This window comes from Pagrus major, chromosome 6, assembly GCF_040436345.1.
Source record: "Pagrus major chromosome 6, Pma_NU_1.0".
NCBI lineage: Eukaryota > Metazoa > Chordata > Actinopteri > Spariformes > Sparidae > Pagrus > Pagrus major.
Genome location: NC_133220.1, coordinates 29493963 through 29521062, shown reverse-complemented (window position 1 = coordinate 29521062; position 27100 = coordinate 29493963). Strand labels below are relative to the sequence as shown.

Below are 27100 nucleotides of genomic sequence, written 5' to 3'. Positions count from 1 at the left end.
TGCAAATGTTAGCGTATCCGGCTTACTAGCTTACTAGCTTACTACCTACAGTAGCAACCAGACATTACCATTGAGATGTTATTGAGATGTTGGGTTCTAAATATACACTTTGAAATAAAAGCCTTGGTATTTTGATCCAAGGGTGGTGCTGGAATAATGTCAGAGTCAAGGAATTTCACTCAACTGAACTGTTTTGTCTCTTTCTCAGATGGTGAACTGTATGCTGGGGTCTATGTTGACTTTATGGGAACAGACTCTGCCATTTTCCGTACTCTGGGGACAAAGACGGCCATGCGAACAGATCAGTACAACTCCAGATGGTTGAATGGTAACTGTCTTATTTAGCCTATAAATGATACGTAGGGCTTTCATCCGGCCTGTGTGGCCCCCCTGCAGGAATCTTTCAATATAGGAAACAGAGCTTCAGATGTGTCGCTGAAATGTAAAGATTCTGGTGTTTGCGTATGTTTAGAATCCCTCATAAGATGTGATAAACAGGAAATGCTAACAGTTTATAAAAGATTTCGGCCAGATGTTTTCCCAAACTTACCACCTCGTCTCTCCACAGACCCCTCTTTCATCCACGTGCACCTCATCCCAGACAGCGCCGAGAGGAACGACGACAAGCTGTACTTCTTCTTCCGGGAGAAGTCCTCAGAGATGGGCCAGACTCCTGTGACCCAGTCGCGCATTGGACGCATCTGCCTGGTGTGTACACAGCGCGAGGCGTGTTTGTTTTGCGGCGTAAACATAATGAAAAGAAAGCCTGCGTGGATATGAAAAACAGGCCGGAGACTCCTGAGGCGAGTCGCCCGCTGTGTTTGAATGTTTACGGGCGCAGAATCAGTGTTTGGCCAACGCTGATGTGCTGGAATCCACATGTGTCTTTAACCTTCCTGTCTACAATGCATCCCTCTGTCTGTGAGATTGCCCTCTGACCTCTGACCCTGTGATCTTCTGACCTCTTCTCCCTGGTAGTCCTACAACACTTGAGGCTTTAAGTGTACATGGCTTCCTTTAAAAAAAAAAACCTCTTGAGTCCTTCGTCCACAAAATCCTGTGTCCTAGAAACACAAACAACAACAAATAACAACAAATGTCTCTGGAAAGCTTACTGCCCATCTTATAGTGTTTATACGGTGTGAGTGCGAGTGCATGCGTCCCTTATGGCATTGCGTGCATGTTTGAGCACCGCGGCGGGTGTCTGAGCACGGGTATGAGTGAGAAAATGTGGCGTACGTGTGCTCGTCGCCTCAGCTGTTCCCCCGTTGTATTTATTTGAGGGGGTCAGGCGCTGACCCAGCACACAAACACTCATCTCCGTCTCAGTGGGCTCCGCCGCGGCCTCCAGAGACCCGGTCCTGTCATTTTTACTCGGACACACATCTGGACGCTCTTACTGCCGTTCTCTGCACGCTGCACACCGCCATAAATACACTCAACTGCAATTACACTGGAAATTATGAAAACATTTCAACAGAAATTAGGAATGTGAAGCACACAACCACAGTTTAAAATGAAATGTTAAAATATACGTGCTTCTTCATCAAAGTGCGACATCTTCTATGATTATGGAGGACGACTCTGAAGCACATACTGGTCTCAGCTCTTTCTTACTGGGAGAGATTCTGGCCTCGCTCCACCACAGATGGAAGAGTCTAAATAGGAGGAGACAGTGTTTACCATCTCACCCCCCCCACCCTCCATCCTTTTAGCTTCCTGGCTTTGCAAACCAACATGTACTGTATAGTGTGTGTGGGTGGCTCCACCTGGGTTTGTTTTCAGTAGGACGACAGAGGAGGATGTGAGTTTGAGTGATGGAGAAACTGCTCCTGACTGTGTCTCCGCCCTCTCAAATACAGAACGATGACGGAGGCCACTGCTGTCTGGTGAACAAGTGGAGCACCTTCCTGAAGGCCAGGCTCATCTGCTCGGTGCCGGGGGCCGACGGCATGGAGACGCACTTTGATGAGCTCCGTGAGTACAAGGACCTTGAGATCATGTTGCTGTTGCTTTCACTGTGTTCAGCTGGAGTGGTAATCTGCAGGTTACGTGGCGGGGGTGGGGGTGGGGGTGGTGTTTAGACTTCCTTTCAATCAAACATGCTGTCACAATGTCAGTGATGTCTCCCTCTCATTTTTATGTAGGTGGTATTTCATTGGTCTTGTGCCAGATTACATCCTACACATCTTGGGCTGCAATTTACGATTATTATAGATTAATCTTAAAGGTCCCATATATAGCTTATTTTCATTGTTTTGAATGCTTTAAAGGTGCATTATGTAAGAATTGGCCACCTGTTGTTCATAAGCACAAAGTAGGGGCAGCATGTCACTAGAGTAACTGCTAAGTGCTGCTAACTATATTCTATTTATACATCTATGACTGAAGCTACTGTTAGCTCAGTTAGCCATGCAGCTAGCTGGACTACTGCACAGGAGCTTTGGACTGCTTGGAGAAAGAGGTTCATAGGATTGGGGCTAGCTTGTTAGCATGCTAACTTCAGCAGATATCTCTTCAACACAATACATAAATGTCTTTGACAAAACATTAACACTGTTATTCCTCCACATTCTGTTGCTGATTTGTTAAACATAAATTCTTACATATTTATTATTTTACACATTTAATGTTGAAAAAACACATTATTTTTACTCATACTGTTCATTGCTGCAGCACCTGTATTCACCCTCTCTCTGAACACTCATTTTAAGTGACCCCAAACTAAAAGATATTTAGTTTACTATTATATACAGCAAAGAAAGAATCCAATTCTCACATAACAGAAGCTGGAACCAGATAATGGTTGCATAAATGGATAAACATGTTAAGATTAAAAGATATCATGAGAGAAAATAATAAAGGAAATCTGCGTGACGTGAAGTAGCGATGATCTTCTTTTCCAAAAATGTCAGTATCTCCAAAACATCCTGTGAAAGTTTTTATATAAGCCAAGAACTTTTGTTTCACACAGTTTTTTTTAAAGAAACGAAATCTTTTCTTCGCGCAGTTAATCATTTTGACAGTCGGTATCAAATGGCGAAGGAAAAGGACAAAAAGGACATGGCTGGATTTATTTCAGACATATTCATTTTCAGGTTCCTGTCATGTATGATCACGTCTGAAATATTAAGTAGAGAACAGTCCGCTGCAGTTTCTACTGCAGCACCTGCCAACAGTCAACTTGTGCAAACACACTCCAGACCTCAGTCGATGGCCCATATGGCAGCCCACTCCCATCATATAGTCCATATAGCATACTGTAATGGGAATGACACACATACTCCCACCACTGTTGTTGCCATTTTCTTTCAGGATGGCTTAAACAAAAGTGTCTGTTATTTTGTGTCTGTAAGGAGGTGGCCTGATCAGATCACCCAGCAGGAATGTCTGTGACTGTGAGACTGTTCGCCTCTCCGGGGGAAACTCTTTCTCTTTCTGTCTCACAGGTTTAAAATAGAGCCAAAGAGTGATAGGGGACTGATGTATGAGGCTACTGTTGCTCTTGAACTAATCTCAAGAATGAAAAGTGCCATGCCTGTTGGATCCAAGGGCAGCAGTTTGTCTCTTTATCTGGCTGACACATTCTTTGCCTCTATCTCGACCTGCCTGCAGTCCTAAAAGCACTGCCATGTTGTTACAGGTGACATTTATTTTATCCCTCTTTGCACAACTGAAAAAGTCGCACACACTTGAAAACTCTCTGGCCTTTTCGTGTGTGCAGCCACTTTACCTAAAGCTGTTCTGAGTGGGAATGGGCTCACTTTGCCTCAATGGATGAGGGTACTGCCTTTACTGGTCAGTGGTTCTGTAAGGGAGTTAGAAAGTCGTTAGTGTCTGATGATGGTTTTAAATAAGGCTTTAAGTGTGTAGTAGAACAGGCTGGGGAATGACCGAGAAGAGGAATGACAGGGTAGACATGCCCATAGAGAAGGACAGACTGCACGTCAGTTTGCAGGGCAGCCGTCTCTGCCAAGGACTCCTGGAGGGGACAGTAAATTGGATCTGATTGAGTTTCATGCTAATGGCTTCACGTTTACTGTCTAGTTAATGTTTATGAAGCTGTCTTGCCAGAGTTTGTCTTTACAGAGGAAAGTGGAAATTTTAGGATCTCACAAGGGCAAATTGGTCTTTAACTGTTGCACTCTGAATGCACATTGAATGTAGGTCATTAAAGGAACAGTTGGGCATTTTGAGAAATTTCTCTTTCTATCTGTTTGTCTAACTAATATAAAACTAATGGAGACTCCACAGAGGAGAAATATTCCCACATTTAACCCCCCACAGAACCACAAACTTTGTTTTTAGCTTTAAGGGTCTAGTGTGTAGGATTTAGATATATCTAGTGGTGTGTTTACATACTAGGCAGGATTTAGGCATTCTAAGCACATGCCTTCGGCCTTATTGCCACTAGGGGGCACAGATAGAGGAGAAAAAAACTGCCTCATAATTTTTAACATACTTATTTACAAATTCAACATTAAAATATAAAAACTCTAAAAGAATCCCCAGAGTAATCTGTCCATTTAATCTGGCCCTGGTTGCAGATTACAACATACTGAATACCCCTCAACTCTGGGTGAAAAATAAGAAAGGCCCTCTTTAGAGCCCATGTTTGGTTTGTCCATTCTGGGCTACTGTAGAAACATGGCAGTGCAACATGGCGGCCTCCGTGGCAGAGGACCCCCTTCCTTTGTAAATATAAAAGGCTCATTCTAACAATGATTCCTAGTTTCAGGTAATTAAACACCAATAAAAACAATTCATAATTATGAATATTATATTGCATTTCTGCCAAAAAAGTTCCCTGATATCCTACACACAGGACCTTTAAAGGTGCTGGAAGGTGACTGTTTTACCTTTGGACAGAGCTTCAGTAGGCTAGCTATTTACCCTGTTTCCAATATCTATGCTAAGCTATGCTAAATGGCTTCTGGCTGTAGCTTAATATTTACGATATAGATACAAGACTGGTATTCATTTTCTGATCAAAATCTTGGCAAGAAAGCAAACAAGCATATTTCCCAAAATGTTGAACTACTTCTTTAAGGTTAACATACATACAGCATGTGGTAATGAGGCACTGTAGATGTGTTACACAGCAGAGCTGAAGGTTGTTTCAAGCCAGGACAAGTTGGGAAAGCTCACTCAGTCATGTTCAAGTGTGAAGATTTTTAAACTTCCTCCCTTTTTCTTTAAGAGTTTTAATAAAATGACTCCACAAGTCATTACTGAGGAGTTTGTGGAAATGTCAGGACCAGCTGTTTTCCTGCTGCTGTGGTCTTATGCAGAAAAGCATTATGGCACAGCTGAGACCTGGGGAGTTTTTACAGTTGGAATATGTTGCACTTATTGGCTCTACCTGACAACTTGTACCTAAATGACCCGCAATGATTTAAAACACAGTGTTGGGATGCGCTTTTACTCAATAACATTAAAAATAGAAAGACTCTCCTGCATCTTATATGTGGAACACTTTAAAACGAGTTTATAATCAATAGCTAGAGAGATGAAAAGGCAGAGAGGGAGAGAAAAGAGGCAAATGGAGAAAAAAGGACAGAAACTAAGAGGAAAAGACGGCATATTTTTATAAACTGATCAAGCAGAAAATGAAATTTTTTTCCAAGGAAATGATATATATGGTGACTGAGATTTTATTGCCATACAAACATAGGAAACGGTTGTGGAAACTGGATCCTTTCCTTGCTGTTATCAACACACGAGATCCCCTGGAGCTAAGTCATCAGTGCCCTGTCAGGACAGCTTTTATTGCAAATCACAAAGCTTTTTTTTCCCTCTCCATGTTTTCCCGAAGCCTTGATCTGTTTTTAGCGACTGTCCACGATAGCTCTATCTCGGCCTGAGCGGTATCTTGTCTGCATGTACTACACTTGCGTGCAAATCGGCCATTTCTGCAGTACAGCAGCTGTATGTCATGACGAGGCTCATCTGTTGTGTGACACCCGTGACAGCCCGTCGTGCTGCGTCCATGCTAACCTTCTACTACTCTGGCTGGGGCAGCTGTGGAAGATGGCTGGGTTGGTTGTGTGTGCATGTGTGTGTGTGTGTGTGTGTGTGTGTGTGTGTGTATTGGTGTGACTTTTGGGAATTTAGCTGCTGAGAAATGAGCACAATGTGCCTGCTATCTCTCAGCGTTATCCTTTTCTCAAGGAATGAGCTCACGTATGGCTGTAGACGGTCCCCAGAGGAAGTCTTACCGTACGGACGCTCTAATGTCAGCAGTTCAGACTCAAACACAATGCCCCTCCATGTATCATTCTACAGCCTGACAGCCAATTTCTCATGCTGGTCTATATGGGACTACAAGCGCATAAATCTGAATTTGTATACTTTTTTTTACATCGATCGGTTCTCCTTCTGTTTCCACACTTTCTGACTCTCTAATAGTCATATATTTAGCTTGATCCCTCCGTCTTTCACCAATCACGCCAACACTCTGTGGTCATCCCCCTGCACGAATAGATTGGGAGCACATTTTCCATTTTGTGCCGAAGGCCCTCGTCCTATTGTTGGCAGCGAACCTGCCTCCTGGGACTAGTATTTAGGTCAGGTACAGAACAGAGAGACTTATCACCCATCACATGTTTAGCTCCTCTTTATTTGTTGCTGTGGGCCTTACCTCGGTATCAACAAAAGGATCATCTAAATCAAGCGGTGTCCGATGTCAGAGCCCTGTAGGACGGAGTACAGTGTGGGAGCTCATGATTTAGTGACCTCCACAATTGGCCTAAGAGTGTATGATGCTGTTCTCCTGTGGGAGAGAAGAGATATTTCCTGAAAGACATGAGCCATGGACGCAGGAAGAGGAGAATCTCACCGCATCGTGTTTAAATTTTCTGTCTGGTCAGGAGCAGTCTCAGGTGGTTCAGCCATCACGTCGTTCCAGTCTTGACTGCAGAAAAGCAGACTTTTTGGTTTTTACTGCTCTACTGTTAAATAGCATTGCTCTGGCGCTTGGATTGAATCGCTTCGTTTAGGATTGTTAGGTGATAAAGCCTCTCAAGGTTCAGCTTCGGTGTGTCTTGTCAATAAAACCTTCACCTTATGTGTCCTCTCTGAGGCCATTGTTCAGTTTCCTGTTGCACAAGTCGATTGCTGTGGCTTTAAATCTACTGTCTCCATCTGTGGGACATGAGTGCTGTTGAGCTGTGTTTCTAACTGCACCACAAACAATCATTGTAAATGGATGGACTGGTGTTTTTGTCCCGTTACCAGAGCTTCTGTGGCCAGCTGAAGGCAAATTAGGCACCCAGATTTACAGAAACACTTTATTAGCAGCACAAAACTTCTCACATGAACCCCTGACCTTTCTTCTTTTGGTCCAGTTATGGATTTCAAGGATTTTCTCACAGAAGCAGAAAGAAACAATACAAGGTCCCACTTTGCTCATTATCCAGATCCAGTGGTGTGTTTTCAGCCAAGATGAAGGTTCAGCTTCTTTGTTAGTGCGTCAGTCCTTCCAGGGACGTCCAGCCTAAAGGTCTCTCTGGCTGTGAGAGGTTTTATTAGCTGAAAGTTGTGTAAATATTAGTAAAGAAGAGTGCTTGTGCTGTGGAGCGTGATGTTTCCTTCAGCCATTCTGTTTGTACTGACGTGATTTTCTCTTTTCTCTTGCAGGAGATGTTTACATACAGCCAACACAGGACACAAAAAACCCTGTAATATATGGAGTCTTCTCTGTCTCTGGGTCAGTGCACTGTAACACATACTGGAGTTGCACTAAATGTTAAACTCTCCCAGTTGTTTTTATTAATTATTTGTGTGATGCATTTTCCTGACCTTTCTATCTTTCTCATCACAGCTCCGTGTTTAAAGGCTCAGCAGTTTGTGTCTACTCCATGGCCGACATCCGCATGGTCTTCAACGGACCCTTCGCCCACAAGGAGGGTCCCAATTACCAGTGGGTGGCCTACACTGGGAAGATCCCCTACCCTCGACCCGGCACGGTGAGTTTCAAATCCACACTGTCTCCACACAAGAATCCCACAGCGAGCTGGCATAACTGCGACTTCTCTCCGACTTTGACCTCAAATAGAAACCATCTGAACAAGATGCAGGCATCAGCATAACCAAAATCATAATATTGCTTTAAAACAGGCTCCTGAATATGTTTTTTGTGTGATTATGTCTGTTTTTTCCAGAGTGTAAGTGCTTATTTTTCTCTTTCAGTGCCCTGGGGGTACATTCACCCCCAACATGAAGTCCACTAAGGACTACCCAGATGAAGTGATTAACTTCATGAGGAATCACCCTGCCATGTACAACGCTGTGTACCCGGTACACAAGCGCCCCCTGGTGGTTCGGACCAATGTGGACTATGAGTTCACCACCATCACTGTGGACCAGGTGACAGCTGCAGACGGCAACTATGAGGTGCTCTTCTTAGGGACTGGTGAGTGTTTGATAGACTTTAAATTTTACTTAGGTTGATAGAAATTGTAATTTTTGTAATCAGAGCTTTTTAAAGGCACACTACATAGGTTTGGGGAAGAACACAATCTCCATTGACTGATTTTTTAAAAGTCTAAACAAACTAAATAAACAAACTCTCATCTTTTTCGTGACTGAATAATTCAATTAACAAACTGACCTTAAAGAACAACACAATTTCAAACTGTTTTACTTTCTTTATAGGTGGCGGACCCTGCCACCTTTCTAGCTTCAAAAAGTGTTCTGGGACCTTATTTTCCTCTGAGAACAGCTTGTTTATTCAGTTTTGGAAAAAAATAACATTTCTGAGCTTGTATTATTACCTCATTAATATTTTAAATATTAAATTTCTCAGTTTGAATTTCTTCTCCAAAACTAAGTGCCTCTTTCAGGTTATTTTTAACATGAAGTCAGTGTGATCCCATGAACCCTTTGAATGCAGAATGACAGTGTCAGTGGGAAGTTGAATAATGGAGGACAAAATCCCCCGTGGAAATAAATCCCATGTAAGTGGAGGGCTTGTCTCCCCTGTAATCATTTATCATTAAGAGAAAAGCATTCTTGCCTTTTGTGCTTGAGTGGAAATTTAACCAATCAAAGGGTTTGTACCTCGCTCCATTCACATGAAGTAAACAAGAGGAGATTTGTACCTGGAGGGCAGGGGTGGATCAACAGCAGGAGGGAGAGAAAAGAAACGGGGGGTATGAAGAAGAAGAGAAGGAGGGGTACAGTTCGGATATCCATCACCTTAATCTTGCCCACTGGTGTAAGAGAGATAATCTGTTTGTCAGCCTTTAATAAGGCCTCAGTATGACAGCCACAACACAGCATGCGGCCCTCACATGTTGCACATGACGCCGTCTTTGTTCATGTGTGAGGAGACTGATGGGTTTGTGTGCGATGGCGGCCACGGTGGAGGAATGTATGTCCTTTCAGCCGCTGTCAGAGGAGGCCATTCAGCCCCGCGCTGGGTCTCAATGAGTCATAATAAATCTCAGGTATCCTGCTCACAGAAATGAAACATGCCAGGGAAGGCCAGGGAATGTCTTATGGTATCCAGATGAATAGGTCAAAGTAAGAATGGAGCTGAGGATGACAGAAGAGGTTTGTCATGGTGGTGGCAGCGAGTACACTAAGTGGGACAGAGCGCCACGTCATTGAGTAAAGGTTAAACTGGAGAGAAGCTGCGTAACAGAGGTGAGGAGCACAGTGGAGCCTGTTGATACGAGGATTAGCCCTTGTTGGAGGCTGCTGAGAGAATAAAATGGGAATCCAAGGGGCTGTTGACAGGCGCAGGGGTGTGAGGTTGCAGGTATGTAGCTGACAGGTGTGTGTTGTGGTCCACAGACAAGGGAACAGTTCAGAAAGTCATCGTTCTGCCCAGAGATGACCTGCAGACGGAGGAGCTGGTCCTGGAGGAGGTGGAGGTTTTCAAGGTGAGCTTAATCCACTCTTTTTCTCCTTAATTTACCTTCTTTGCTCTCTCATCTTTGTCCTCAGTTTTGCCTCCTCCCTTTGTTGTCCTGTCCTCTCTTATCTCCTTTTTTTCCAATTTGCTCCCTTCTCTGTACACACATTTTAATCTGCTATAAAGATAACACACTGTACTCACAATGAATTCTTTTCTCTTTCAAGGTCCCTACTCCGATTACAACAATGAAGATCTCATCCAAAAGAGTAAGCATGCCTGTGCAACAGATTTTCTTAACCTTTGCTAACATACAGAGAAAAGAAACCATCCTCCAATGAAAGGAAATGACATTAATGCGATTTGGAAAGGTCACAAGCTGCACGTATACAGCTGTGCTTCACTGTTGCGGTCCTTCGTACTGTAACTCATAGATCAGCGGCTAGTCCGAGGGAGACAATAGAGGAAGAACTATGGAAAAGACACTAACGGTTTGGTGTTGTCTTTCAAAGTGATTAAAATACTTGGCTTCTTCTACACGGTATGACATCATTCCTCAGACAGAGAGTTAGTGTTACACGCAGCCTGCCAGACTGACCGATTTCAAACAGCTGATCATAAAATTATGATCGCAACCTGAGAGGGATGAGCTCAATGTTGTCCCGGATGATCCAGAGGCCGCTGCTGTTTCAGCCAACACCTCATAGCTGAACGACTGAAGAGGTCCACAGCCAATGACTCCCAACAACATATCACAGCTGGAGGGTTCCTTCAACAGGCATACCAGACGATGGCCGTCAGATGGTTGATGTCATGGTTGCAGTTTGGTTAGGTTTAGAAAAAGATCATTGTTTAGGTTTAAATTACTGAGTTACATTAAGTTTTGTTATGTACAGGCAGTATGTCACGTAACTGTGTCGCTCTTATACTACATCTCCTTAGCTCACGCGGGAATGGGTCGTACTTAGCTGAGGATGGGCTGCTTTCAGCGCAGGACTTTATTTTCCATTTATCTCATTACAACCATCTGGGTTTGTAAAATGTTTGTATGGAAGCAAAAAATGGCCATAAAGATTTGAGTCTTTGAGTCTCAAGGTTAGGATTAGCCACGTAATACTATGTTATTTTAGGGTTCAAATATTCAGGTAGTAAACTGAAGTACTCAGGCTTGATTGCTCATCATTGGTATCCCAGATGTCCTGGTCTGAATCTCATATCTTGAATTTAACTGCCTGAATTTGAGCAACCAGATTTCTAGTCTCCAGATGTATTGTTAGATCAGAATTGAGCTTAGTGAATTACAGCAGTTGAATGTATTTTTTGAATATTGGGCTATGAATGGTTTAACCCTAATGACACATATACTGGAAATAAAGCTTATGAAATTGCACAATTTGAAATTGAATACAAAGAATGTCAATAATGGCCCATATTTGCCTCCATGTTTGACCCTGCTCAGTGCAGCTTCAGGATGCGTTCTCTGTCCCTTTACTCTCACTGTCAACCTGCTCTCCAACGCTGTAACTAACCCCACTTTCCATCCTCTTCTCCTCCACAGCAACAGCTGTACGTATCATCTGGAGTAGGCCTCACCCAGCTGGCTCTCCACCGGTGTGATGTCTACGGCGAGGCTTGTGCTGATTGCTGCCTGGCCAGAGACCCTTACTGTGCCTGGGACGGCAAGTCCTGCTCCCGTTACTCCGCCTCGCAGAAGAGGTGAGCACAGACAGCAGTGTTAGCATGAGCGACACTAACTTCATCACTAACTGACTGACCCGATTTGGTGTGCTGAGTGATGCTCGAATTAGACTACCTGGATGGCTGAACGGCTGTTTTAACGGCCTTGTAATGTGTTTTAATGGTATATTTGTCATAGTCTTTGGGTTATCTGTGGTTAACGGACGACTAATGAATCATATTCATATGGTATCATAGGTTTAAGCTGACAGCAAATGATATTTATTAACATCCCTGTAATGCAGCGACATATTCATACGTATAATGTGATGGGTTGTGTTGAGAAATGTGATACTTTAAAGGGACACAACGTAGTTTTGGAGAGGAAATTCAAACTCAGAATTTTAATATTTGTTTAATGAGGTAATAATACAAACTCGAAAATATTTATTTTTTCCATAACTGAATAAACAAGCTGTTCTCAGAGGAAAATAAGGTCCCCAGAACACAGTTTGAAGCTAGAAAGGTGGCAGGGTCCGCCACATATGGACAAAGCAAAACCAATTTAAATTGTGTTGTTGTTTGAGGTCAGTTTGTTTTTTAAGTTTATTCAGTCATGAAAACAAAGAGAGTTTGTTTATTTAGTTTGTTTAGGCATTTCTCTTCTGATTAAAATGTCTTCCCCAAAACTACACAGTGCACCTTTAATGGCGTGATGTATTGCTGTATGGCTTTGAATGGCTTGCAGTTGCTTTATGCCTCTTTTCTCTCCTTATCCGGCAACACTGGTCTGACCCCTTTAGACGGAGCCGGAGGCAGGACGTCAAGTACGGGAACCCCATCCGCCAGTGCCGAGGCTTCAACTCCAACGGTAAGACTCCTGTACTACAACCTCCTGAGTTTTCCTCTCTGCTTCTATAACTACCATTTGTATATTAATGAACTCAGAAGGTTGAAAATAACGACACGTCTCATTACCGCCGCTCCAAACAGCTCATGGTTGTCATTGTTATGGGCTGTAATGACTGTACTCTGGCAGCTTTATGGTAATATGTGAAAGCCGTATCGCTAAAAAGGACTTTGATTTGCCACAACTGAGATTTTGGTTGTAAGGAGTTCATGGTAATGAGTGTTTTGGTTGCCATAGAAATCCCTCTCTCTCTGCCCCGCAGCCAATAAGAACACTCTGGAGATGGTGCAGTACGGGGTGGAGGGAAGCAGTACCTTCCTTGAGTGTCAGGCCCGCTCTCCACATGCTGTCATTAAATGGCATCTGCAGAGAGATAACAGCGACCGCAGGAAAGAGGTGAGCTGCCACTCGCTGTGTTTCTCAAAGAGGCTGCTTCTATAAGGAAACACACATTCCCCCACTAAACTTCCTGAAGTCTCGAATTGGCTTGAACTTTACTGGCGATGAGCATTTCCACAGACGAACGTGAAAAATGTCCATATGGGGGCGGAAGTCACTCCACAACCACAGTATTTCATTTCATGTTGTTACTCGGTTGTCAGGGAGAGATGGAGTTTTATATGCAGTCTGACACATCTGAGAAATGACCCCGGAGTAATTCTTTTCCGATTATCTGTTAACACGATTAAGCGATCGAGGCTCTGATTGAGCGAGGCCTGATTTCTCACACAGACCTCCGACCGTCCTCAGGCCCAGGGGAAGGAGCTGTGAAAAAACTCTCCCCTATGATATATAACCTTGAGGCACTGGTGAAAGTTTTATTATCAAGCTATGTAGTATCGCTGCCTCCCTTTTATTGACTATTGTGGTGGATGGTCTCCGTTCCCACAAGCAGAGCCGGGTCTGCTGCTGCCTCGCTCATCTGATCCGGAGCTAAAAAGCTGTCATCTGTAATCAGATTCCATCCTGTGGATGAATTGATGGATTAAAACAGACACACCCAGAGCTGCTGTTTGATTGAGTTTGAATTGACTGATTTTTTTTTTTTCAAAGGATACTAATCTAGCATACCGGCCAGGACAGTGAGGATGGAAACAAATAAAAAGACATTATTTGGATTTGAAAAAGACAAACGAGCCCACTGTGCTGTCACCTGGAAGACCCAGTTTTCCATAAAACGTCACACTTCTCAGAAAAAAGAAAAGGATAAAAAAAAATGTTGAGTTCCACCAATATTCTGGACATAGCCGTTCCTGTGTTGCACAGTTAAAGTGATGACGGTATTTCCGAGGATGGAGGTCTGTTTTGGAGGGACTGCTGCTCCGTCCATCTTGACTCAACACTGATTCAATAGAATAAACATTACCAATAAAAATAAGTTTCAGGTCATCCTTGACAATTAAATTATAATCTAGTTACACATTTTTTCAACTGTTATTTGGGCAGATTACAGTTATGTATTTTTTGTAAACTAATAATTTGATGCCGATTACATGTCAAGTACAATCTGTTACTAATCAACCCTGTCTATCAGTGATGGACATTTTGTTTAGAAAGACAAAAAAAGGCTCCGTATCATTTTTCCTCTTTGCTCACAGTCATCAAATTTAGACGTTTTCTTCAGTATTGCGGTAATTCTGGTGATTATTGTCTGCACAGTGCAATATGAAGGTGTAGTTAGTTTTAAGTTGGATGTTCATTCACACCAGTGCTTCATTAGTTGTCTCCTGATTTGTTGATGACTGACTTCTATAATGTTCTACTTCAATATTACTCTATAATATTTTTAACAATATTTATTGTCAGTTTTCACATTGAACTGGAGGGATTATAAATAAGCTTTCTAATAATAAATAAATGTTATTTTATCATTTTTAAGTAAAGGGCTGCGTTTTAAAAATAAATTACACAACAGAGAGGGTTCATCTGTTGGTGACCCCTGGTCTCCATGATCTCTGTGTCAGTCCTGACCATCTGCAGTATAAACCCTGACAACTACAGGTACAGATAGTAGCTTTGCATCCACAGGGTGTCACTTCACAGGTGTTTAATGAGCTGCTGTTTTTTCTGTCTCTGCAGATGCGTTCTGATGGTCGGATCCTGAAGACAGAACAAGGTCTCCTCCTGCGGTCTCTGCAGCCCTCTGACTCTGGCATGTACCAGTGTACAGCCACGGAGAAGAACTTCAAGCACTCGCTGGTCAAGCTGCAGTTGGTGGTTCTGTCCAGCCGGGCCGTCAACAACGTGCTGGTGGAGGGCGCGGGAGGGCTGGTGCCGTCTTCTCTCCACTCCAGCACCCAGTGGACCCCGAGCGCAGGCCAGTACAAGGACCTGCTGACCATCCTGAGCCAGCCGGAGATGACCCTGATCAATCAGTACTGCCAGGACTACTGGCAGTTCGGAGACCCGCTGATGGGCGCCCTCAAGGCCAAAGACCTGAAGGAGCTCAAAGAGCAGAAGAAGCCCCGCAACCGCCGGCATCATGGGGAGGGGGAGGAGAACGAGGAGCAGGAGGAGGTAGAGACATGAGGAGCCCAGCTACGTGTCGGAAACACCCTCAGCCACCCTTCCCCCCCACCCTGTGAAAACTGGGAGAGACTCATTGAGAGTAGCAACGTGAAAAAATCCACAAACCGATAAAAAAGAGCAAACTGAGAAAAAATAGGCTTACAAACAAAAACCCCACATACATCCTCTCAAACAGTAAGATATATGATACACAGTATTTATTGTAGGTTGTATATAGTATCATTCTGTGGATTTCTTTGTACTTATAGAAAAAAAAACATGCTCTTTGTGTATAGGTACCTTTGGGGCAAATATTATTGTTATTATTGATGTTGTTAATTTTATTGTTGCTGTTACTGTCATTACAAAACTCATCTGTCAGCATCATATGACCTTGGCGACTGTTTGGAATGTGTTATCAGGCGTGTAAGCTGTTAGAGGCGAGCTCCGGGAAGCTCTCTGTAACGAGGAAATGAGATGTTGATAAGAGGTGATGGGATCTCTGTTGTTTCTTGCTTGCTTTGACTCGATGCCAGGACTCTTTTATTTCTGGACACTCCAGGAACGCCTGTGATGCAACCTCCTTGTGGCTGCATGCGGACAGAGACTTTATATTGCAAGGGGACCATCGACACGTGGTCCTAATTATTGAGAGGAAAAAGGTCCTTCTCCATGGGAACCCAGATGTTCAGATCTGACTGTTCAGATATTCTCACTGGTCGACTCTGGCCTCTTAATAAGAACCTTTGTTTTGTTTGTTATGTCCTTCCTGACTGGAGGATTGATTGTAAAATGATGCAGCATCTCTGCTACTTTTCAGCCCAGTTACTAATAATGATAATTTAATTCCCAGTTGTACTCGTGACTAACCTGCAGCTTCTTCTAACGGAAGAGGACTAGGACGACGTCAGAAATGTATTTGAGTTATGAGTTCAAAGTCAGAATTTAGACTTTTCTCTCATTCTGAGAATGAGAATAAATCATGGGCCGTTGCAGCTCATTGGGCCGTGTTGTACTTCTTCTGTCAACGTATTGTATTGAACTTTCTCACATATCAAGAAAAAAAAGACAGAATTATGACAAAAATTCTGAAACAAAAGTCTGAATTCTGAGATAAAATTTGAATTCTGACTTTAAACTCAGAACTCAAATACAATGTTCACATGTGGCTCTTATCATCTTCCGTATCTTCTGGCCATGAACTCAAGTTTTAAGAAACAAGCAACAGATCAGTTTTTTTATGACATCTATTATATAATAAATATAATGGTTGGGTTCTTTTCAAATGCAAACATCCTCTGAACAGAGATTGAGGTGCAATATCGGGTCAAGGTTCTGCACAAAGGGCATTATTCTTTTACTTTCAAGGGACATTGGCTGGGGCCAAATGCTACAAGCACACTCGGGCAAGCTAACTATAGCTAACGTCAGTAAAAAAAGAACAAATCCAATTTAAGATGACAGAGGTGCCCAGATCAGGCAGCAGTTTTAGCTCTGAGCACACGAGACATCTATTGTTCTTTCTTCCTTTGACATTCATATGTGGAAAAAAAATAATTGCCCGTATACACAACAGAGCATTGTAACAATGTTGTGACACTAACCAAAATATTGGGAAGCTGGCTTTCATTGTGTGCATGAACCTGTATTTGTACTGTAATTCTGATAACTGTGTGGTCGTTTTTTTCTGTTTTTCATCTCGAGGGGTTGTACAGTACGGTCTCAGTACAGGACAGTGAGGAGAACATAGGCTTTAAAGATGCACTCATTTCAAATATACCCTGTATAAAGCATGATGCATCTTTTCATTGACATAGGTATAGATTCTGTCAGAGTATTGAATGAAATTATCTCTCTCATGTGTTTGGATAGCACATAATATGGTAAAGTATCATTTAAAATGTATAAAATGGCATATTAATTATGTAGACAGAGGGTTGAATTTAATGAGCGAGCTGTTATTAAATATGAGTGATAGTTCTATTGATTAGAATTTTTATGCTCACCCCGAGTACGCTGTGCTATTAAAAACACTTCTCCAGGAAGTATAATTAACAGCGTTTTCATGTATAAAAATATACGACCAGAAATACAAAAAAACATCTGGAGCGAGGTGCAAATGAATTTTTATATCATTCTGACATTTCCAGGCAATTAATACACCTTGTCTAGCTTACATTCAGGCTGTGTAAAAGTCATCTGGGACGCCTCTGGGAAGATGCATCCATAATTCATACAGGGGGTATCTGTATCTGCTCCTCAATGTGGGATGTCTGTCTGCATTCCCAGAATCAATCGCAGCTTCTGATGGTCTCCTTCAAATGAGACCAGGAGTTATACAGCAAAAAATGCAAAGAAAGGTTGTACAATTTGTTGGTATTTTTAAAAATGTGTCTGTAGTTTTTTGAGTGTTTTTGTTTGTTTTGTATTTTTGCATCATCAGACTTTATGGAAAAAAAGAAAAAAACTAAATGCACAGAGGTGATGTTATTGTAATGACTTGTGTAAATTACTCTATCTTCCCTTTCCATTGTTGTTGCTGACTAATAAATTAAAGCTCTATATTTTATAAGAATGGAATGCTCCCCCCCTTCATTGTGATTGGCTTGATACTGGATGTTTTCCATGTTCTGCCCAGAACCCTCTGGATCCTTGGAATAAAGTTGTACCTGTTAAAGAGATGTATGCACATTTGTATAAAACATACACACTGCATTTGTGTTTAATGAATCCACTGGAAGGTAAAACACCTCCAATGAAAGGACACAGGACGAGATTGCTCTCGTCTTAACCTCAAGGCCTCAGAGGTATTGATTATACAAATTCCTAATCCCCTTCGATTAATCGATTAATCAAATTAATTGATATGAAGCTCGATCAGTACTTAAAGGTTCATTAACTCAGATTTTAAGCTTTTAATAATGCAAGATAATCAGAATATACCTTTGGGAGATTGATTGTGTTGTTTATCGATCCTAATTTCTTAACAAATCGACCAGAAGCAGAAAGGCTGCTTTTGCAAAAATCACTACAAACACACTGTCTCACGTGTTCAGCTGCACAGTGATAAAGTATAGTGCAACAAGCCATGACCAAACAAACCTACAGTGCATCATCCTACATTCTGTTTTCATTATACTAAATTAACTGCTTTTACATAAAAATCTCACTCATGTCTTTTTTACCATAAGCTGAGACATATCACTTCAATAGGCCCACATTGACACAAATACTACAACATATGACGGCTGGAGGTAACCTGCAAACCGGACCCAATCTTCTTTTTCAAGTAGTAGTAGTTGTGAAATGGTTGCAGTTGGTTAAAGTTTAGGTGTAAAAAATGATGTTAGGCTTAGCTCACAAAAATACTTGGTAAGGTTTAGCTAACAAAAATACTCTCTAAGGTTTAGCTAGCTTTAGCAGAAACAGAAATACTTGGTTAGACCTAAAATAAAAAAGGTCACTGTTTTGGGTTACAACAAGTAAGCTATGTTTGTGACGTTAAAGATATGTTACATTGTGACATAGTTAGTACATAAGTATTACTTAAAAATGAGTACATTAAAAGAACTCACCAACGACTTTTGGCCTCACACAAGACATGAATAGTGGTCACCTGAGTGAAAGCCCTGTGCTTGTTTGGACCAACCACTAAACACCCACCCCATCCTTGTCCTTGTGTGTTTTTCAGGTGAGACCGGGCTGACATTTCGACATGTCATTTAGGTGCTTTAGGGGAAACAGGCTGCTGTCAGGTCAGACAAGTGTGCTTCAGTCAAGCCCGTCAGGCTTTCTTCACCTCATAAAACCCTTGATGGCGGAATTGACCCCTGATCAGCTCAAGAGTGACTCACATACTCCCACAGCAATCTAGGTCAGGAGCAAAGTGGCAGAGAAGAGGAGAGAAAGACGGAAAAGGCCACTGGGGAAGAGCATGTCAGCACCACATGTAAGACACAAAACAGCTTTACATTTCCACGGAATGTCTTCAAGGGCTGTAGGTTCATTATTACAAACATAAAGTGCATATACAAACCAAATGTGAAATACTGTGCTACAAACGTTTTGCATCGAAACTACTCAGAAAGAAAATATGGATTCAACATCATCCATGACGATCTTGACTTCCTCCTCCTAACTCGACAAAACGAAAAGAACATTTTGGGTGAATCACATCTTACATGTTAGATAAAGAGAAGTTCCACTGCCTCATGGCTCTGTTACCTGTTTTCAGTTCCAGTCAGAAACTGGCCCAGAGAAACACCACACAGCACAGCATAAGCAAAGCAGCTGTCCTGTCACATGTCTGATAATAAGTTCCTCTGGGCTTTGGTTACGTGGGGCATCCTCTTGTTTCTGCTCCTCCTGAGACGTGACATGACATCTGCTCTGCAGAGCTTGATTGAAAAAATGTATGTTGCTTTTTTTTCGTAATATTGGCCTTCTCTGTGACAGTACTCAAGACAAAAACAACAGTTAGAGAAAAATAGACTGACATGCGAATAAATCACACACAGAAAAAAACCACCCCTGGCGAGTAAAGGTGTTAACTTTAATAGCAAGCAGTTCTTCCCTAACTAAGGGTTGGGACTCCAACAAGGGCTCATCAGGAGACACACTAAAGGTGCAAAATGGAAGAATTGGCCACCTGTTGAAATAATACTCCCAATAAATAAGGGCAGCACATCTGTAATCTGTTTATACAGCCATGGTGGCAGCTAATGTTTGCTTTTATAGCTCAGTTAGCTTTGCAGCTGTCTAGACTACCAGGGGAGTGTTGGTGTTTACACTGTTAGCACAGGAGCTTGGGCTAGCTGGTTAGCATGCTAACTTCAGTAGATATCTCTGCAGCCCATTACATAGATGTCTGACATAATATCAAAAGTGTTACTTCTTCACATTTTTTTTTTTTTTTTGTTACATATTGCGCCTTTAATGAAAAAATGTCCAAATGAACACAGTTAAAGATGCAGTGACTCGTACCAATGGGAATATGGTGAGGTCCTCAAAGGCAGTCGTGGTGTTGCATTCAGGGATGTAAGGGAATATGAAGGTATTATTCTGGGATGAACAGGTAATACACTCTGATATAATAATACACAAGTCACACAGCTGGACAATCACTGTATGAAGTGTCAGTTTTGGAAAAATACAAAAATTCTCCAGTCCTTCAGTTCAGACGTTGGGAAGATATGAAGGAAGGAGGTTTGAGATTATTTCAGATAAACTGACAAACACTGTGTTTGATTTGAAAAGTATTTAGCGGCCTGAAAAGTATGACAAATCTGAACATAAGTTCATGATGACTTAAGGCATCAGCATTCTTCAAACTGTCTTCATCTGAACCGCTGACAACTCAACTCCCGCTCTGTAGGTAATGTTTGACTGCAAGGGGTCGCAAGAAGACATGACACATGGTTTCATATTAGTGGGTAAGATGGCAAAAAAGAGCTGGGAACAAGAGCTCCCTGGTGTACCTGTCTTTGTGTTTCTATTGTGCCACAAAACGAATGAAATTTTAATGAAATTCATTGAACAAAATGTCACTGAATCCACTCATAAAGGCCAACAATCGTATGAAGGTTGCAGGCAATTCTGATCATTTCTCAAGATGAATATGTGGGCTACTGTATAATGTGAGGTATTGATGCTTAAATGCTACCTTCAAGCATCAACATTTGGCTCGTATAGAGAGCCGTAACAAACTGCAATGTGAATAAGTAACGAGGGATGAATGTTTGCTGAACTCTCAGACCAACTCAGATGCTTCATAATTCATGAAAGTTAAAACATGAGGAAGCAGGAAAAGCCACTGATGCAAAACATGTTGCATTCTTGTTTTTACTCACATACATAATGAATAAAAACAGATCAGAGTGCACACCTTGTTTGGGTCTGTTCTTTTCTTGTACTTCACTGTGACTTCACAGATGTGCACACTATACCCTTGTTACATACGCTTGTTTAGGGATCAGAATATGCTCAACATACAATGTGTGTGTCACGAATGCTGTCCCACAAGGAGAACTCCCTCTGCTCGAGTTAGCCCAGATGACATATTGTAAAAAATGCAGAGATGAGAACATGTCTGGAGACACCTTCTCACCGCAGCACGGGTTTGTTTCAGGACAAAGCAGACAATAGGGCGGATGGTTTTTGAAAAGCATCACGGGGCATTCCAGGCATCAGATGACATCTGGGCTCTACAGAACTCTGTTGTCCCCTTTTTCATTCCAGCACATAGACTGAGCTCTGTTCTCTCTGCTTATCTGATCCCCAGCGAGGAGCAGCGGCGCAGACGAGGAGAGTCAGGGTGACAGCTCTCAATAGAGGACACCAATATTCAGGGTCAGCCTCCCACACAGTGGCTGTTAAAATTATATCTGCATCATCACCACATCACTTCAGATCCATCCACCTCCGCCTCTGAATCAGAAACTGGCTTCAAACCAAGAGGCTGATCAACACTGTGGAAATTCAAAAATACCCACAACAAAGCTTGACCCATCGGTCGGTTCTGTGCACAACACAACAGAGATGTATTTCTGTGGGGCATTATCTCCACAGTGCATATCACATGACATAAAGCCAAGCCATGGCATCACTCGCATCATTCAGATGTGGAATCCAGCTCCGTCTTATCGTTCAGTCTGATCTGCTGCTCGGTGGCTCAGAGGCAGTCGTGGCATTCTCTGGTTATCTGCTCCGTCTCTCACACAGCGAGAGCTGCCGGACACTCACTGCATTGTTGGAGCAGAGAAACTCAGGAGTTGGATGGTGAGAGGCAGACATTTGGCATGCCATGAAGCTGCTTCTTTGTTCACAGGCATCCTTCTGAAGACCTACAGTCTTGGCCGCTGTTGAAAACTAAACTCAGTCCATTAGAGACTTGATGAGCTGACATTCATTTAATGCCTCAACCTGGGACCTGTCACAAACTGGGTTAAAGAGTTTAGCTCGGGGTGTTTTATTTGATGCATCACACAACATTCTGGCATCCATGAGCTCTGAGTCCTAATACTGTCAGGCTTTCTCAGGCAGTAACCGTGTGGAGATGAGACTCTGAGGAAAGTGTGGAATAACCATTGTGGACCACCAGTGCCCTCTAAAGTACAGCAGAGAAACGGAGGGAGCAACACTGCTCTCTGCTGCTGCTGCTGCTGCTGCGTGATCACAACAGAGTTACAGCTGCATTACATGTGATCCACCAGCAGATGGCAGGAGGCAACAGTGTCAGCAGGACTTTTCATATGGAACAAAAAGGAACAAACATACAAATCCTCCATTTAAAAATGTGCACAATAAACAGACTCATTAAGGATTAAGTTATTAAGGGTTAGGGTTAAGTATAACTTTATGAAATATGTACTTTGATGCTACATGTTGTTTGCAAAATGTTTGCTACATAAAATATGGAAATAGCCAGTGTTGGAAGAAGTACTCAGACTTTTACTTAGGTAAAAATACTACAAGTCAGAATCCTGTACAGCAAAATGTACCAAAATACTTTAAAGTAGAAGTACTCATTCAGCAGGAAAATAGCTCACGTGTCTGTTGTATTAGGATGTACTATTATATTTTCATTATGAGATTAATACTCATTCAACAGTGTGTCTGTAGCATTTTACTGTTGTAGCTGGTTGAGCTGGAGTTAAAGCGTAAAGGAAAGGTAAAATCATTTATTTATTATCTTACTACACCAGGGTTGAAACAATACTGAAGTTTGAGTCTCTTCATGCTGCATCACAGAAAAAACAACACAAACACAAACACAAACAACAAACTATTTTAACAGAGTGGAGGATGACTTGAGGAGTCTAACAGCCTGAGTAAGGGGTTAGAGTCGACTAGTTTAGCTCAGTGTTTCCCTAACTCGGGGTTGGGCCCCTCATTTGGGGGTTATGAGGTGATTTATTGAGGCAGGAAAGAAGAAGAAAAGTTCTGCTATCAGAATCAGTCAGGTGGACTTTTATCATAATGATTCATTTGATCTCATTCTAGTCAACATGAATTTTCCTATATCCTGCATTATATTCATGCTGACAGGCTACATTCTCTACTATATTTTTCACGTAGATTGTGTCTGTACGAGACATTTCCCACTGAGCTGTTGTGGAACAGAAGCATAAAATGGATATGCGAGCGTACAAGAACCTCTAAAGTGTACTTCAGTACACTACTTGAGTAAATGCAGTTAGTTACACTTCAGAAGAATGAGTGGTTATATACTACAACATTTGAATGAATACAAAGTTGTGAATAGGCTGTTAAATCAGCTCTGTTGTATTAATACTATATATTTGGATAACACTTTATAATAACCATCATTAATAAACAATGAAATGCTTTATAAACCATTTATTAAGCAGTTGTAAAGGTTTATTAACTTCAGTTGTAACTTTATAATGATCATCCAAATGTTTATAGATGAACTAGACATTATTTATTAACCATTTACAGTAAGAGTATTATAAACATCAGCTGCAATTCCACAATAAACAATTACTTACTAAATGCTTTAAAAGCAAGACATTGTTGTTAACAATAACATAACTATTAACTTAAGTTTAATGAACTATAAACTTACCATTATTAATGACGTGTATTGGAAAGTGCTTCCTGTCTTTATTATAAACCTCATATGAACAACCTGTTATAATACAAAACTCACACTCACTCACTCACTCACTCACCTCACTGACATTGATTTCAGTTTATAACTGAAGAAACTGCAACATTGTGTGTTTTCTGCAGGACCTCAGTGGCATGATTGATCGCCTTATAACGGTTCCATGCCGATAAATCAATGCGACACACTGCATCCATACATCACTATCATAATTCTTCTCATGGAATATTGTCATCAGTTTGGATCTGATGGCTGATAGAGTTTCCTCAGAGATGGAAACATCGATAGTGTAAGGAAAACACTTATAACAAGCAGAGCTGCGTTAAACTCAATGAGTTGTGTAAGTAGATTCACTCTGGCCTGCTGTTACCTAAGTATTTTTGTATTGATCGCTCTACATATCTCAGTCCACAGCGTGCAGCAGGCAGCTCCTGTTTTAGCTTAGTTAGTCTGTGAGTTTGGTTTTTGCCCAGAGGATGTACAATATTTTGGTATTCCTTGTAAAATTCTCTTTTCCCCCTCGGCAAGGACAGACTCTGATCAGCAGCCTTTCATCTCCACATTACTAGTTGAGACACACAGGAAACTGACACTTCCCTCACCCTACCACTCTTAATGAAGTCATCAAATGACACAGAGAGATACAGAGTTAGGATCCCCCTGAGCCCCCGTGACTGTATGGATGGCTGCGTACCGCTGTACGATGGGCTCGAAAAAGAGGAAATCTCCCAAGAGGAAGCCTATTGAAACCCCAGAGGGGCCTAGAAAGTGAGCTCTCTGCATTATTATTCCGACACGATGCAATTCAAGTATCCTGGAAAATTCTCATCACAGTCACCAAATGGCACTGCTGGGATTTTTCGAAACACGAGTTCACACCCCACCAGGATGGGCACTAAGCTTGTGCTAATTGAGAGCGTGTAACACAGATGCTCTCCTCAGAGTTAGGGGGGAAGCAGAGTGTGATGACGGAGGCTGTTTCCCACATTTTCTCTAAATAATCCTGCAGATCTCTGATCGAGCTATCGTTTCTGAGAGGCTCTGTGCCCTCCGCCGACAGAAGAGAAATGAGGAGACTTACAGATGAATAAACAGATGAAGTAGAACTTTTTATTACCATCAAAGTCATCAAACTCAGTCAAGGAGTACAGTACAGAGCTCACAAATGCAAGACAGGACCTACAGGTGACCACTGGTCCTGGCAAACATCACATCTACAAAAACACCTGTAAGTGCATGGCAAAATGAACAGACATGGAGTACTAAATACAGTGAGAAATGTACTGGAAAAAATTTATTTGCCATCTAAACAAAGAGAACGGACCACATGAAATAATCTATTCACATAAAAAAATCATCTGTTATTCTTCTGTTTAAGCGTCTCGTTAAAATCTAAATATTCATCTTAAACAATGTAAGAAATAATATAGTGGTATAATCTGAATGATTGGTGTGTCGACCAATCTACCGTAGCACAAGTTCAAAGGAGAAACGTGTAGAAATAAAAGACTCAAACTTTTTACAGATAGTAAATGTGATAAGTTTTCTCCAGAGCCCCTTTTTTTATCTGAAGTGGACACTTTCATATAAATTCACAGGTGTTCACAGTAATTTGACAACAGACTGGGGAGAGTCAGACAAAGTGGCCGTGCACGAGCCATAACATATTTTACTTCATTTATATCAATCTAATTTTGACAAGATGGCCGCCGTCTTTAAGTGACCAGGGATTAAAAGCCTGTGGTTCAGTGTGTGTTAGCACAGGAAATCATGTGGGCACTCAGGCCAGGGGAGCACATGTGGTCTCATTGGCCCTCTCCCACACACACTTATCTGACAGCAGCCCTGTGTTAGTTAAGTAACTGACAGCTGGTAAGGACTATAGACTTGTACTTACAGGTACATGGACTGTATCGAAAGGACACCAGGAATCACAGTTTCTGCAGCCAGTCGAATATTGCTCAATTTCCTCCAGAGTGATTACAGAGAACTCCTTCTGTAGCTCGTTATTAATGCTCGAGGGGACCAGTGACAGGAAAGGAGAGATTGTTATTACTGTTGATCAAGTATAAGCTGAAAAGTCTACAGAATAAACAAGTGACTGAAACAAGGCAAAACGAGATATAGAAATAAAAAAGTATAAATAAAAAAAACCCAATAAGTTCAGAAATGTCAAAGATCTGCTTTATACATGTTTTTCAGTACAATACAGGTCAGCAAAGCTGAGGTGGTGAAGGTGACCCTAGTTACCACAAAGTTAAAATGATGCATGTCTTCCCTTGAAAGCCGCGTGTGGTCAGTTAATGCACATTTTGTTTTACAGTTACAACCAGATATTAAGACCAATATGGCATCTGAGTCAATATCCTAACAGAGGACATGACTGAACACAAAGGAGAGTGAGATCTAGCGAAAAGAAAAAAATATCCAACACGTGACGGATAAAGATGTCATGAAGTGACCTTTCTAGAAAAGGAAAGCTACAAATTAATTTGGATGCATAGAACTACTATGAAATGAAGACAGCAGCGGTGCTAAATGAACAGTAGTGACGGACGGTTTAATGTGCTTTTAAAAAGAACATCAGCCTTGACGTGGCGCGTGGCGAGAGGCGAGGGTGCGGTGGCCTACGATCGGACGAGGTTGGCAGTAGCGCATCTTTATCCACCAAGTGGCCGTGAATGTAAAATGAACAGCAAAAAAGTGAGAACGCATGCTGTTTTGGCTACTTCTACAAAGGTCTCTATGTACAGAATCTTTACACTTACAGCTATGAGGTTCTTTCCTGAGCAGGAATTAGCAAAGGAACATAGTGTTTGTGTGTGTGCTTATGTGTGAAGCTGCCTATAGTTCAAAATACAGCACTGGGGATAATAACTCCCAGTCACCAATCTCAGCATTGTTAACGCACAATACCTGGTTAGTGTAGACAATAACAGATAAGAAGGATAACCATATCTCCCCTGTGTCAGGAACACATGATCTTCTCCGTGTGTGAGGACCAGCACTGACTGAGTGTGACGGTACAAGGTCAAAATTTCAGAAGCAGAACTTTTCCACTGATTCGAAGGATAAATACGGTAATTGAAAGACTGACGGGGAGAAGTTTCCCAAGTCGGCTCATTAAAAAGGAATCAGAGCCATTTTCAGCACAATTATGTCTTCCTATACTCTCTTATCACTGTGAGAAGAATCAGAGAGAAGACTTTAGCTCTAAGCCACAGTCTGACAGCAGATCTGTTTTTGCCCCTAAAACTCAATTGTGCTGAGGGAGACGTGGATTCTATAATCTGACATAAAACACCGGAGGGTCAGTGAAAAAAGACACAAGAGATGTAGAAAGAAAGCTAACGCAACGCAGCACTCAGGAAAGGTAGCACACAGCCTCCATGAGATGATACTAATGCTGCAAGTGAGAGAGAAGCAGAGTCAGTGTCACCATGCTAGCAGCTAATGTACAGTGTGCAGGAGGTGGTGGGGACTGCAGAGGTCACACAGGGAGGGGTGGTGGGGGGGT

The 27100-nt window shown here is 42.0% G+C and overlaps 1 protein-coding gene across 1 annotated transcript in view; it reads left to right on the top strand.

The window, feature by feature from the left end:
• sema3fb (sema domain, immunoglobulin domain (Ig), short basic domain, secreted, (semaphorin) 3Fb) overlaps positions 1-17631 on the top strand; it is a 70086-nt gene extending 52455 nt beyond the window's left edge. Inside the window, exons 8-19 of the mRNA XM_073468177.1 lie at positions 209-328; positions 569-708; positions 1863-1977; positions 7639-7708; positions 7823-7967; positions 8191-8413; positions 9799-9887; positions 10087-10128; positions 11418-11577; positions 12327-12407; positions 12709-12842; positions 14526-17631. Coding sequence (XP_073324278.1) covers positions 209-328; positions 569-708; positions 1863-1977; positions 7639-7708; positions 7823-7967; positions 8191-8413; positions 9799-9887; positions 10087-10128; positions 11418-11577; positions 12327-12407; positions 12709-12842; positions 14526-14975 — 1769 coding nt within the window. The 3' untranslated portion in view covers positions 14976-17631. The remainder of the gene's footprint in view (positions 1-208; positions 329-568; positions 709-1862; positions 1978-7638; positions 7709-7822; positions 7968-8190; positions 8414-9798; positions 9888-10086; positions 10129-11417; positions 11578-12326; positions 12408-12708; positions 12843-14525) is intronic.
• The last annotated feature ends 9469 nt before the right edge of the window (positions 17632-27100 follow it).